The sequence below is a fragment of the Protopterus annectens genome, chromosome 7.part0, assembly GCF_019279795.1.
Source record: "Protopterus annectens isolate FY-2018-M chromosome 7.part0, PAN1.0, whole genome shotgun sequence".
NCBI classification, from domain to species: Eukaryota; Metazoa; Chordata; order Ceratodontiformes; family Protopteridae; genus Protopterus; species Protopterus annectens.
In genome coordinates this window covers 889,138,955-889,154,176 of record NC_056739.1, presented here as the reverse complement: position 1 = coordinate 889,154,176, position 15,222 = coordinate 889,138,955, and the positions used below count along the sequence as shown (strand labels likewise).

At 41.6% G+C, this 15,222-nt stretch overlaps 1 protein-coding gene across 1 annotated transcript in view; it reads right to left on the bottom strand.

The window, feature by feature from the left end:
- Nucleotides 1–15,222, bottom strand: part of SCAPER (S-phase cyclin A associated protein in the ER) — a gene marked incomplete in the record, with an annotated part of 4,815,867 nt that overhangs the window by 383,575 nt on the left and 4,417,070 nt on the right. The window contains 1 exon segment of the mRNA XM_044077465.1: nt 4,377–4,526. Within this exon segment, the coding sequence (XP_043933400.1) occupies nt 4,377–4,526 (150 nt within the window).

The window sequence follows — 15,222 nt, the reverse complement described above, 5'->3', positions numbered from 1 at the left end:
GGAGTTCCTTGGGGAGGAGAGGCAGTGGAGGAAAGGCATATACTGTTAGGATTTTCCAGCTGAAAAATAGAGCATCCACTTTCCATGCTTGCTTGTGATAAGTCCTTGTGCAGAATCTCTGTAGTTAGCAGTTGTGAGGGGAAGCAAATAGATCTATGTCCGGGCATCCACATTTCCTTGTTATCATGCTGAAGACTTGTGGATCCAATTTCCACTCGTAGGGATCCATGAGGTTTCTGCTTAGTTCGTCTGCCAGAGTATTTATCCTTCCTGGCAGGAATTGTGCTTGCAGATGTACCTGGTAAGCCAATGCTGTGTCCCACAAAGTCATGGCTAGTCTGCAAAGGGGGTACGAATGTGTTCCTCCCTGCTTATGTACCACATGACTGTAGTATTGTCCGTCCTTATCAGTAGTTGTCCTGGATGAAGCAGGTCCTTGAAGGCTGTCAGGGCATTTTGAACAGCTAGCATCTCTTTTTGGTTAATATGTAGACACATCTGGATTGCAAACCATGAGCCCTGAATACGTCTTCCTGCCATGTGGGCCCCCCAGGCATAATCTGATGCATCTGTTGTCAATGTCTGCCTGGCTGTGGGTAAGGTGAATGGCTGTCCCGTGTTGTGGTGACAGGCTTTTGCCCACCATCGAAATTCCTGTTGCAGGCAGGGAATGAGTGTAATTATTGTTTCCAGGCTGTGGTAATGTTGAGTCCAGACACTTTTTAGATACCATTGTAGTTTCCTCATATGCAGTTCTTGCATATGGAATTAGCAGAATGCAGGATGCCATGAAGCCCAAAGCCTGCAGAATTTTTTTTGCAGTTACCTGAGTGTTTGTTGCCAACTTATTGAAATAAGTAGTCAGTTGCCTTTGTTTGTCTGGCGTGAGATAAGCCATCTGGGCAGTTGTATTTAAGCTTGCACCCAGGAATATTATCTCTTGAGTGGGTACAAGTTTTGATTTCTTTTCGTTTACTGTGTACCCTAGGCATGTTAACAATCTTTTTACAAACGCCAGATGCTGTAGTAGTGTGTCCTTGTTCTCTGCTTGAATAAGGCAGTCATCCAAGTAAAGATATATTTGTATTCCTCTGTCTGCAAAAAGCAATTACTGGTGCCCGACATTTTGTGAAGACCCTGGGCGCAGTAGATAAGCCAAAGGGCAGTGCAGAGAATTGGTAGTGCATTGAGCCAGCTATGAATCTGAGGTATCTTCTGCATGATTGTCTGATTGGCACATGCAGGTATGCCTCTTTTAGGTCTAAAGTTACAAGCCAAGCCTTCTTGCCCAGCATGGGCAGAAGCTGCTGCAGAGTCAACATTTTGAATGTTGGAATATCCAGGTGTGTGTTTAGAATAGATAAGTCCAGTATTGGCCTACATGGTTTGTCCTTTCTGGGCACCAAGAAAAGTTATGAGTAAAATCCTTGTCCCTGCTCTTGTTGTGGTACTTGCTGAATGGCCCTCATGTCCATGAGGGATGAAACTTATTTTTGTGCCTCTGCCCATTGATTTTTTTGGCAGGTCCGGCATACCTTTTGCCTTGGCATGGTGTGAAAGTGGAACCTGTAACCTTGTGACACTATGTTCAAGACCCATTTGTCCTGAGTGATTAGGTGCCAGTTTTGAGAAAAAAGTGCTAGTTTTCCCCCTAAAGGAGCTGCCAGAAGATAAGTGCTTGGCGCTGGCAGGGGGAAGTCATTGGGACTGCTTTCTGTATGGCTGTGATTTGTCTTCTCCGCTTTTGCAGGTAGAAGCACCCCCACTGTTTAGACCTGTATGAGTCTTGGGGCTGGGATCTGCCTCTACGGCATCTGTATTTGCCTCTTTGTGGCCTGTCTGACACTGGAAAGGACCAATTCTTTGCAGGCCAGTGTCTGCTAAATCTTGGAGGCTGTACCTGTAAGTAATCCTTGACTGTTTGTATAGATTTGGCTTTGTCCTCCATTTTCTTCAACACCTCTTCTGCTTTAACACCAAACAATGTATCATGCTGTAATGAAGCATCTAATAATTTTGCTTTAACATGATTAGGCAGATTCTGTTCCTTTAACCAAGCATGCCTCCTAATGACAGAACCCGTAACAGCGGCTCTGCAGGAGGCCTCCAAAGAATCAAAACCACATTGTAAAGTATGCTTTCCAACTTGTTCAGCTGCATGCAATAAATCCTGCATGTCTTTATTTTCTGCACATTCAGAATTTGTCAACATTTTCTGTTTAAGCAGTGACATAATGTATTGCTCATATTTAAGCATGTGAAACTGACAATTTAAAGCCCTTATAGCCAAGGTAGCAGAAGTGTAGATCTTTTTTCCCCATCTGTCCAGTACCTTGGCATCTCTGTCAGAGGGGGTAGGGTTTTTTGCAGTGGAAGCCTTGAGCCCCTTGGGACCCTGAGAGATAGTTTCTGGGTCAGCAGCAGGGTTTTTAAAAAGACATATGTGGGCGTCTGGGACCCTGTAGTATCTGTCTGGCTTAACTGGAGCTGGAGGTAAGGAGTCTGGAGTCAGACTGGACTGTAAAAATACATCATCTACAATGTCTAGCACAGGTGGAATAGCCAGGGGCCTGTGCTGGGGCAGTAAAAGAAAGTCTTTGAGCCTTTTCTTAGATTCTGAATAATCTTAGCTCTCCCAGTGGAAATGCTCCCTCATAGTATGCAGTGTTTCCCCAAAAGAATAATCCTCAGGAGGAGAAGCTGAAGGGATAGATTCTTCAGCATCAGAATCCTCATAAGGAGGAAGAGAGTATTCCTGATCAGAAGAGGAATCAGATGAAATGGAAACCTGATCTGAGGATTTATATTCTACCTCTTGCCTAGGCCTCTTGTCAGGAGGGGGATGAGAACCCCTGATCAAAGTAATTAGGTCTTCGGCCATTTTGAGCATCTGTTTTTTAGGCATGGAGGCCTGTCCATGGGACTGTTGTACTTGTTTCTTTGTCTTTAAAGCTGCTTTAGTCTTTGCCTTTGTAGCTGAAGAAGTTTTAACATATAATTGTGTAAGCCTGAAAACGCCCTCAGAAGCAGATGCCTGCTCAGCAGCTCCGGACCCATCTGAGGGAATGGTTTCCGAAGGTCCAATACCTTGAGTTTCTGTAGGCCTGGGAGTAGGTATCAGCCTGCGGCTCTAAAGTAGCGGTCATCAGGGGCTGCAAAAGCGCCTGAGAACCGGCGACTGGCCTAGAAGAAGCCTCATCGGTTTTAAACCTCGGATGCCTATCCTTCTCTTTTTCCTTGCGTTTTTTGTAAACTCCGGTAGTCGGCTATTCCGACGGCATTATATAATTAAATCTTCTGCCAAAGTAATGAAATGCAAAATCGTACTGACGCTTAATAGTGCGTTGGTTAAATCTAGCACAAAACCGACAACTAGCAACGTCGTGGTCAGGGCCTAGGCAAGGAATGCAGTAAGAATGAAAATCCTTATGAGGTATTTGCTTCCCACAAGAAATACAATTAACTTTTTCTGACATCGGTCTGGAGCAAGAAAAAAGTTTCCCCAACGGGGAACTTAGCTTTTAATGAAGACTTCGGATCTGAAATTTGAGCTTGAAAATCTCAGGAGTCGGCCGACCGACACTTGCGAACTGCTTTTGCTTCGGGCACCGCACGGCAAGAAAGACTGATGTAATGACATTGGCTGCATGTTTTATACCCCTGACAACCTGATGTCACGGAAGAAGAGACAGCAACTAAAGTAGGACCAAAGACTTTGTTAATGAGGCCGAATGAGGGCTTCTGCAAGCAGATAACCCAAATGTAATGACTGCAACAGTAAAACACGAAGAGCATCTCTAAGACATACTTGAGTTTCATTTATAACAGATTGCTGAGGTGCCAAGCAGAATACTAGTAGGCCTTATGGGGAACATATACAATGAAGGAGAATAAGGAGATCTAGGTTAATCACATTTTGTATTTTATCTAGTCATACTTGCATCAATAGCTGGTGGAATGGGAATGGATCCTATGCAAGGAGGAGGCGGCTAGGGAAAAGGTGATGCAATATGCAATTTAATAAGGTAACCTCCGCACATCAGCCCAATGCTTTTTGGGTAAACAGCATGGATATATCACCATCTAAATGTACAGAAATATCAATACTGAAGTCCAACTGGCCTTTTCCAAAATCTGCTTATGAACAGTAATCATTAGTGAATGAATGCACCCAAATGGAAAGCCAGATGCCTTCTGCTATCTGTTACACATTGCTGTATCACAGACTACTAGATAAAGATATGGTGCCCCACATAGGAAATGAGTAATGGTAAAAAGTTGTGACAGTACACCATACACTGCCACTTCAGCTTGGAAATCCAATTTCCCCAATCACTCTTTGTTCCAGGAAAATCTTCTTTTTAACTACAGCTTACCTGATTATCTGAGTGGTTTACAGTGAAATATCCAATGCAGATAATGACTTCATGAAGCAGGTCCTCACAGGTGTTATATGAACAGTACCCCAGAAGAGAGCTGACAATATGGCGAAATGCCAGAGAAAGGCCCTCAGCACCTAAAATAGACTGAAAGAGAATAAAAATTAAGTTGCAAGAAAAAAGTTACATAGCAACATATTTTATAAACCATTTGTTTCAATATTAGCTTTATTTGCTAGTGGGCCTCAGTACTAACTGGAAAGTGTGAAAGTAGTGAATTGCTAATTAGAGCAAATATTTTGTATCTTAGTGAACAACATGAAATACCTTTATAGTTATATGCACGAGTCCGTAGTGCTTTCAGTATTTTTCATTTATGTGATATAAGCTACTTACTACAGAAGAAGGTAAAGCCAAAATGTGAGAACTGCATATCAAGCTCACTGGCTGCCAATTCATCAATGAAAGGCATGTTGACACAAGGTGGTTAAAGGTTTACTTCACAGCTCTATGGTCCAGGGTGAAAGACTGTCTGTGGAGTCTGCATATTTTCCGTGTATCTGTAGACTCTTGTTCTTGTGGTCACAGTTTTTCATCTCCCAAGTTTACAGTGAATAAAAAAGGCTCCAATAACATACCCTGGCTCTGTTTCATAGAAGAATGAAGCCCTGACTTATGACCTGAGTTCAGCAAGAGGTCAAGCACTTGAAGAATCATGGTGGGGAGGATGGAAATGAGCGGCTGCTGCTGGGGCAGCCCTTCTAGGTGAAGGGAAGTGGTTCAGCCTTGTCACTTGGATGACACCTAAATCGGTGGGTGTTATACCCAGAAAGCATGGAGATGTTGAGTATGTGCCACTTCTGTGCAAATACAAGTGCACTGCTTGGGGAAGTCAGCACATGGAGGCACTCTTCCTGCAGCAGGCAACATGCTGGGAAGTCAGCATGTGGCGTCACTCTTCCTGCAACAGGCAGCACTGTGTGGGGCTCAAGAGAGACATCACAGGAAGGAAAAGAGTAGACCAGTCCAGTGTACTTGAAAGCTAGCCTCCTCCCCACTATATAGCTCTTGCTACAGGGAGAAACAAATGGTATAATTATGTACCCTGGGCAAGAATGACTGGAACACAGGGCTCTTGCCTAGACCTGGGAAGCCTTGATTTCATCCCTGAAAGAATGAATGGGCTATTTCATTTAAAGCAACAGAGAGATCTGGCAGGACATTTGGAGGATCAAAAAATACAGGTCCCAGCCGCATAACTAATGAAAGACGGTTTGGTGCCCAGAGGTGTATCCTCTAAACTCTGCTTCTCACCCCAAGCAGAGCATTTTGTAAGCAAACAGTATGTACACAAGCTTTAAGGTTTAAACAAGACAACAAAAATAAATGCCGACATCTTCACCTTTACAGCAACACAGGTTTCACCTGCACCAGTGATGGCACAAATTTTAACCAATACTAGACAACTACATACGGAACTGTATTTCTGTGAATCACAAATCACTAAAAATGTGCCATGCAAACGAGGTACCCAGCTCCAGTGGAAAACATTATGATATCCTAAGCAGACTACTAGATTGCCTGTCCTTAATAGTATTGGTAAACCCACAAAACAACTTTGCCTTTTTCAGTACAATGTGTCTTTGTACAAAGCAGTCTGTTATTTAAGGGTTTATGTTAATTGATATGATGTTCAGGTGGCAGAAAGATACTTGAAGCTTCAGCTAAATATTCACTAAGCACTGTAGTTTAAACACTACTGTCACTGACATCTTATACTTAGTACTCTAACCATTTCCTAACAACGTGAGTTTTCTGGCCAAGAGACCTTTAAGCCATGGTCTAGGCCATAGGCACATACTACAGAAAAAGAAGTAGAGTTGCCCCTTGCCAATCCAACAGTAACTGCATTAGGCAAACTCGTGGACCACCATAACTTAGATAAGCTCAGCCAATCACTAGGACATATCAAATGACAAAGCAGCTGTCGAACTACATACTACTATATCAGTGTGAAAGGTGCAGAGTAACATTACATGAGATATAGCAGTTTTGTAATTAGTAAATATTCCTCCTCTTCATATCTATATTTTCACTGTTGCAAGGATCACAGGGCAATACTGTAGAACAATGGACCCTTGTTATTCTCGGAAACTGTGAGAATAGTATAGCAGTAAAGCAGTTTGACAGGTGCTGCAGCACTTTAGAGGTACAAGCAATTGGGGGAGTGATTTTCATGCAATAAAAATGCAACTGTATCTATCAGAAGGTCACAGCTGTTATGCTTTTTGTTAATTATGCTTGTACGGGAAGAACTGATACCCCCCCCCCCCGTAACTCCCATTTTCCATTTTTAAAACACGTTACGTAAAAGGGTGGAGTCAAGGGGACACCAGCTTCCCTTACAAATGGAATCAATGGTAAAATATCTATCTACTTATTTAACTATATACCTATTTATCTAAATAAAGTAAAGCTGGTGTGAGCACATTTACAAGGGCAAAAAAAAACAGATGGTTACCAAACAAAACTAAGCTCTGTCTGCTCAAATAAGCATATCACTGCAATTCTAGATCAGCACTTACACTGGGTCCAGTGCTCAACAATTTTGCCAGTGTTATTTTGCTCTACTCTGAGGTACAGACATCTAGGAGTTAGCATGCCTATACCAGTAGTAAGGGTGTGTGAGGCACAGTCCCCATAATTTTAAAAGATGCAGCAGAAAATTGCTTACATTTTTTTAAAAGCAAGGTTTGGAATTCACTTTTGTATCAGAACTGCAGTCGTAGCTCTCAACTTTTTGGCACAAAAAATCTGGACAAAGCCCCTAAAATTGGAACAAATTTTAAAAATTGTTCTTATGAACTTAGAAAGTTGCTAGAATAAAAGGTCTTGTTTACCATGCATTTTCTAAAGGATATGAAATCTGAAACTCAAATGCCTGCCATTATTTAGTGAATTCAGTCCATCCTCACTGATTTGCCAGAAAAATTAAAAAAAAATAAATAAATAAAAAAAACACAAATTTTATGAGGAATGGACCAAAATATGAGGCAAGAATCTGGAAATTCTGCAAAAACCTGGACAGTTAAGAGGTACAATTGCAGTTCAATTTTTGAGGTATCAGGACTCATGATATCAAGCTTGGCACTGCCCACTGGGAGCTGAGAAGTACACCATTTTAATTTGTCAATGTACAAAAAAGGCAACTGAATCCAAAGTAGAATATGTTTGTTTTGCTAGCACATAGTAATGAAAAACAGAAAGTTAACATCTCACAGCAAAGCACTGAACAACTGCACTTGGCAGTTAATATAACAGACAACAACAGTAACAAAACTACAAGCATCTAAGGGAAATTAGAATCTTCTTACTACGCAAATACAGTAAGCAGTACAAAGCGGACTTGTGAAATCCTGTATACCCAAAGAAAGAAAAACCTTAAGGAGAGTGCATTATTCTCTGCTACACACAATAATGTTTTCTGCTTATTGTTGCTGATTCTGCTGGTGACTGCATTTTCAAACACTGTCTCATACACAGAAGTGCATATATTGCTGCGGTACCTTTACAATGCAAAAAAAAAAAAAAAATGCACAGATATAATTTGTGTAACTTGGTTACATTAGCATGAATACAGGGCAAGACTCACACTGCACTCTCAAGAATGTCCTCCAGAGTGAAAGAAATTGCTAAAAATCAAGTTTAGAATTACAATAAAATTAAAAAAAGAATACAAATTTTGCTGTTGGCGCCACCAGCAGCAGCTCCATCTGACCTACCCTTCCTAAAAATCTGTCCAACAGTAGATAGTATATATGTCCTAAAATGTAATTACAGATAAACATGCACTGTAAAATTATCACACTATGTGCTAGCAAAACAATCATATACTACTTTGGATTTAGTTGCCTTTTTTGCTTGCCCACTTTCATCCCTTCTATATCATTTAGTTTCCTTACTTCTTGAGCTGAAACCTGTGAGACAGTATAGTTTATACACTCAAAGTAATCATCTATCCATCAATTTTCAGCTTCCAATTTATTCAGTTTAGGAACACAGGGGACCCACAGCCTATCCTGGCAAGCAATGAGCATAAAGCATGAACTAGTCTTATAATGCCTATCCATCACAGAAAAAGCACTCACATTCATACCTCTCAACATCTTAGAGCAAGAAGCCATAAATAAAAGTGGGACAAAGGCCCAAAAGTAGGGACAATTTTTAAATATTGCTTTTACAAACTTAGAAGGTTGATAGAATAACAAGTTTTACATTAGCATGAATTTTCTGAAGGATACGAAGTCTGAAACTCAAATGTCTGTCATTATTCTCTAACTTCAATCTTTAATGATTTGCCACTAATTTGCGAGAAAACCAAGATTTTATGAAAAATGGACCAAAAATATGAGGCAAAAATCTGGACGTTCTGCGAAAATCTGTACAGTTGAGAGGTATGCTCACATTACAATATTTAAGGATATAGCACAACACATCTCTTAGGCAAAATACAATCCCTCAGAAATTAATCCAACTACCAGAGCTTTGCAACTGCTATAAAAAATTATTTTAAATACGTCACAACTGCATTGCCCCATTTTTATGAAATGTAAACACATCTGTAACATGTCTGCATGTTTTTCCTCTGCTTCATTTATTTTCTGAAACTTTTTACTAAAGATAATTTATGCTGGAATGTGCTGCTTTTCACTCAGCCTCCACTGAAAATGGGTTATACCCGGCTGGATATTCCTTGTTACTTAACACGAACAATAAATAAATAATAAACTGTATTAAATAAAGAATGCCTGGCTAGGGAGGGGAAGAGAGAGAGGGAGGGAGGAGTAGTGGACAGGAAATGGCATGATACAAAGTTTAAGGAACATGACAACAGAAATGTGAAATTATAGTTATACAGGGGATGACACAGTTGGTATACTTGTGTATAGTAATCAACACAGTATGAATCAAACTGCTGCAAAACTATGTCAAATCAATGGAAATTCTTAACTACAGACACAGGAGGAGGTCTACCAGTGACTGACCCTCAAAACTAGCAATGGTAGAGGGCTATCAGATTTTATCAGTGGTGCCTAAAGTTGGTATTTAATAAACATGTCAGACAGATTGACATAAGGTCAAAAGGGGGAAAGCAATAAAAAAACTATACAAGGAGTGTAGAGTGATTGTAAGGAAACAAAATTAAATATCTGTGGGAAAAGGGCAAGAAGTTTAATCTGAGCGCCACTCATTCATACAAGTACATACAAGGATCATGCATATTTTTGACAGATATTTATTTTAATTATTCTTATTCTGCACTACATAAGCAAAAAAGTGAAAGTGTCCTTAAAAAGACACACAAGGAACAACATTTTCTCTATGGAAAGCAAAACCATCAAACATTTTATAAAGGAGATGAGTATTTTTATGTATGAGCATAAAAGGGGAAAATCATCCAAATACTCATTAATAACTTCATTTCCCTCTATTCCTGAAAATCAAATTAACCCTCTACTCAGTGTTATCCTTGTACATGGCATGCTGGTCGCTTGATTTCCTTTTAACTTAAACACCTCTCCATCATGAGCAGTCCATTCCCAAACATCCTCCAATATATAATCAGGGTATTTTCAGTCAAATAACTAAGGGCTTTATACCCATTACTTACAAGTAAAGAACAGGCCACAAAACACTTCAAAACAAACAAAAAGAGCCTGCAGTGCTGGAAGTATCCAAGACCTGGTTGACTGAAAGTCATCATCATCCTTGGTTTGCTGTTTCTGTGACTATGGTAAGAAAACATTGTAGTGACTGTATTGCTGGATGCCCTAATTTACCCCTTCCTCAAAACAGCTACAAGTACATTCTTAATCACCAAATGCTGAAGATGCAAGCAGATTCAGACAACTACTTCAACAAAGCAGTCCAGCCTGTTCTTTCTTACTGTCAGGATTCTGTGTGTGTGATTTTCAAACACCCATTAACTGTCCCATTATATTTTCCAAAATGGCTTTTGTGGGGAGTCTGCTCTATCCATCCACATCGTTTCCATTCAGAAGTTTCTCATCTTGTTAACCCTTTGACACAACATCAGTTTTGTGTTAGCCACCCTCACACACACACACACACACACACACACACACACACACACACACACACACACACACACACACACACACACACACACACACACTCTCTCTAAAAACTAATTTTCTAAAACTACATTACCGTTCTTTACTATGCTGATGCAGTTTGACAAATTTAAGTTTATAAACATAATCGTATTCCCTAGTTTCTGTCCTTTTGAATAAACAGTTCTCCCTAACTTCACGTGATTTTATGTACAGACCTTGTACCACCTTTTGCTTACCTCTTCTAAAATCCTTACACCTGAATGCATGCTATACGATAAAGAGTATTCAAAGCTGGACACAGTATACTAATTAAAATGTTGCCACTGACCTGCACAGTGGTATTATCACTTCACGTATGCTTTTGACAAAGACCACAATACCACTACCCAAGAGCAACATTCAACAAAGTGTACTGTTGAACCACTGAAAGTGCTTTCCCTTTCATGGTGGTGTGACCCAAAGTCAGACAGCTTAAGATCAAAGAACATCAGAGAGATACAAGCTTTACCCTTGTGCAACAAAATAATAATAATAATCAGCCTTCTGTGTAGCATTACAATGCAGAGATACATCATCTGAGTGCTCCTTTTACAGACAGCAGTGTCAGCCTATCTAACCAACGTCAGTGCCTCTCCCCATAAACTTCCTACTGCATCTCCCTCACTGTAAAGTTTAAGTGACGCAAACTTACATTTATACTTACATTTTTGTTGTTGTCTTTCAGCTTTTCCCGGTTAGGGGTCGCCACAGTGGAACTCCGGTCCGCTAATGATTGGCAGTAGAGTTTCATGGTGCCGAGTTGCCAGCTCGACGCCCAACCTTCAATGAAGGCACGCCCATTCATGCATGTCTTACGGAATGCCACTCGACCCTCGGGGAGGACATGCAGACTCCACACAGAAGGCACTCCCTGCACACTACCTGAGAATCGAACAGGAGAACCTCTTGCTGTGAGGCAACAACGCTACCGCTGCACCACCGCGGAATTACATTACACAACAAAATTGCCCTAAGACTGCTTTCCTACTTTACAGTCTTCCTTTCTACAATCCTGTAATCTTTCCTTTGGCTCTCATACCTCAACGACATGACTTCACACTTATATGAAAATGACTCTTGCTCTCACTCATTCAAATGTGTCTTCTAGGTTATATAATAGCCTTATGTTTTCCACCCTTCTGTACTGCATATCATTGTTGGGGATGTTAGTGTCTTTTACAGAATGGTACAACTGTCATTATAGTCTTTCTGAGCTACAGCAATACAAATGATTAATGGGACCGGTCCAAAAAACAAAAAAGTTTGTGCCATCACTCTACTGGATATACTCCGTTCTAAAGACTGAACTATATTCATCACAACTCTACCACCTATCCAGATTTACATATTTACAGTTGTATTTATCAAAATGATAGTCTGAAAATCTAAAGCATTTTGCAAAGAAAAATAATCCAATGAACAGTATCTTAATATTAAAATGGATAATATTACAATACAGAGATAAAGTCTTGTATAAAAATTACTATCAAAATTTGCATTTTTTCCTTGTGGGTTATGCTGTTGCTCAGGATATATGTTGCGGCAACACAGCTTCACCCTTTAATAGGTTCATAGGTTTATACTAGGCTATCTGCCCTAAGGCATTTATAAGCCTAGCCCAAATTTTTGTGGCTTACGCCACCCCTTATATGAAAAAATACTGTGCCCATTAGTTTGTTGTGCCTCTGTCCAGCAGTGACACAGAGATGATTCCCGGCGTAAACCTACGATCTCCCATCCACAGGTCAAGATTTCTCTTGAACAGAGCCAGCGAGGTGCTCTGCCTCACATGGACCGGGATTTTATTCCACAGCATAGGGAGTCTCTGAGTGATAAATCTATCCCTCCAGCACATCCTATTTATATCAGTGCTAAGGTTTAAGTCACTTGCTCTAGTGGTTTTGGTGGATTTGGATTTTTTGAGGTGGAGCATGTCCATTAATTCCGGGTTGGACATGGCCTTGTATGTCAGGCACATGTCACCTCTGAGCAGACGGTATGCGACTGAATAGAGCTGGAGTTTCTTCAATCTGGCAGCATATGACAGATTTTGGAGTCCCTTTATCCTTTTGGTGAGGAACTTTTGGGGTCTCTCCAATTGCTGCAGATGTCGAGTGAGATACATCCTGAATGGGGCATTGTACTCGATCATTGGTCTGATAAGTGAAGAGTACAGGGGAACAATGACCTCACTAGATCTGGATGTGAATCCCTTCATGATCAGGTGGGCAATGTAGAAGGTCTTTCTAACCACTTTAGCAACGTGAGTGTCAAAAGAAAGGCCACTGTCAACCTGGGTCCCCAGGTCCCTGATAACCTCTTCTGTGCTTAGTGGATTGCCACCTATATGGTAGCTTGGGGTTACCTTGTTTTTCCCGAAGGGTATGACTATACATTTTTGGCGTTTAACTTCAGGCCATGGCTCTGGCACCAGCTATCTGTTTCCGTGAGTCCCTTCTGAAGGATATCCGTGTCCGATGCACTTTCCACTATGGCCCAGTTTGCAGTCGCCTGCAAACTTTGTCAGCCAAAGTCTTCCCATGTTGGCCTGTACTTCTGAGAAGTAGATGCCGAACAATAGGGGCCAAGGACCGAGCCCTGTGGGACACCACTTGTTACCGGCTTGGAGTCTGACATAGCGCCAGCAACTCTAACCCTGTGGGTTCTGTCCTTAAGCCAGTTTGCAACCCATCTTGTGACATATGGGTTTACATTTAAGCTGGTAAGTTTTTCTACAATACCCGAGTGGGGTATTGTGTCGAAAGCCTTTGCAAGGTCAAGGTAGGCTGTATGGACTGCCTTTCCTCATCAATGGCCTTGGTGACTGTTTCAAGAAGTCGACCAAGTTCAAAAGGCATGATCTTCCCATGACGAAGCCAAACTGGGTCTGGTCCAATGTCTGCAAGTCCCCTATATCTTTGTTTATGAGCTACATTATGATCCTCTCCATAGCTTTGCAGACTAGACTTGTTAAGCTTATGGGGGTAATTACCAGGGTCCGTGAGGCACCGCCTTTGTGGAGTGGGACCACAGTTGCCACGCCACTCCTTGGGCATGTATCCTGTGGTAAGGCTGAGATTAAACAGCTGCCTTATGTGCAGGTTTAATTCCTCATTTAGCTCATGTAGCACACAGCCGGGGACACCATCCAGTCCCATTGATGCTGTGTTTTTAGCTTTAGAGAGAGCAGCTTTCACCTGCGCATTTGAGATGTCTGGGAGGCTACACTGCTGGGATAGTTATCTCTCCTTTAGGGGAGAGGGGTGAAGTTTGCACTGAACCTGTCTGCCAGTATGTTGGCAATGTCTGTGGGTTCAGTGATTTTTGTATCATTTTGGACTAATTCTGAGCATATCTGGGAGTTTCCACCCAGGTTCCTAACATAGCTGAAAAAGGCCTTATGGTTGTCCTCTTCTCTCAAAATTGGCCTTAGTTGATTTTATGAGTGCTCGTATTTTTTTACTAATAATGATCAGGGGTGACTTCCCTTTTATGGATTTTGTTCTATCATGTAATAGCTTTCTCCTCTTATTGTAAAGTTTGTTAATGGTTGGGGTCCACCAGACTGGACGTTTGCCCTTTGTGGAAAGAGTCTTGGTTTTATTTGGGATTGCCTGATCCATGCAGTCCTGGAGGTGTTCATAGAAGGCATTTGTAAGGGCTTCCGCAGCTTGGGTTGTGGTTTCCACTGGCTCAGGGGCCTTGAAGGATACCACACCAGTCTTGAGTAGTGTGAAGTTTGCTTTAGAGAAGTTCTTCACTGTGGTCTTTTTGTTTGGGGTGGGGGCGGATGTGGATTTCCAGTGAGATTAGTTTATGATCAGATCTCACCAATGAGGGATATACTTCTGGTGTGGAGCATTTTGTCCCCATGTTTGTGATAATGAGATCTAGTATATTTTCTCCTCTCGTGGGAACAGTGACTAGCTGTTCCATGGCATTTGAATTTATGAACTCCAGGAACCGTTCGCTAGAAAGTTAGGGCTTGAGTAATGTTCCCAGTCTATATTCGGAAGTTGAAGTCACCCAATATGATGGTGTTTGGAGATACATTTATACCCTCCAGTGTCTTCAGGAAGGCTGTGTGGGGTTCCTGAGTTTGAGAGGGTGGCCTGTAGCATGCTACAATTTGTAGAGCAGTTTTGCCTATGGTTAGTTGCACCTGGATGGTTTCCGAAGCTTCGTGCATTGCCACCAACCTGGAGGTGTGGGTATCCTTTATGAATATGGATACACCCTCCCTTTTGTGGTGTGGTCCGGGTTTTGGGGCCGGAACGCATGATATGAGGTAAAACCTAATAGTGCCAGGGTGCTCTCAGGAGCCTTGAACCAGGTTTCATTTACAGCACAGACATCGATGTTCTCCATACTGAGAAGGGCCTTGAGTGCGTGCATTTTGAGATTTAGACTTCTGGCATTGAGCAGCATTACCCTCAGTTTCTTCCCATTTTTATTTTCTAGGGTGGTAGGTTTAGAATTTGAGCCTTGCCTAAAAAGGCACTATGGGGTGGCAAGAGCCTTAGCCAATATCCGAATCCCAGGGTGACAGGTGCAAGCCGCCCTTGCGAAGCAGTGTGGCTTGTCAAGCATGTCATCCCAGGCAGACAGACACTGGATCCCCTTTGAATGACACCAGACATTAAGCCAATTGTTAAAGTTGATCATCT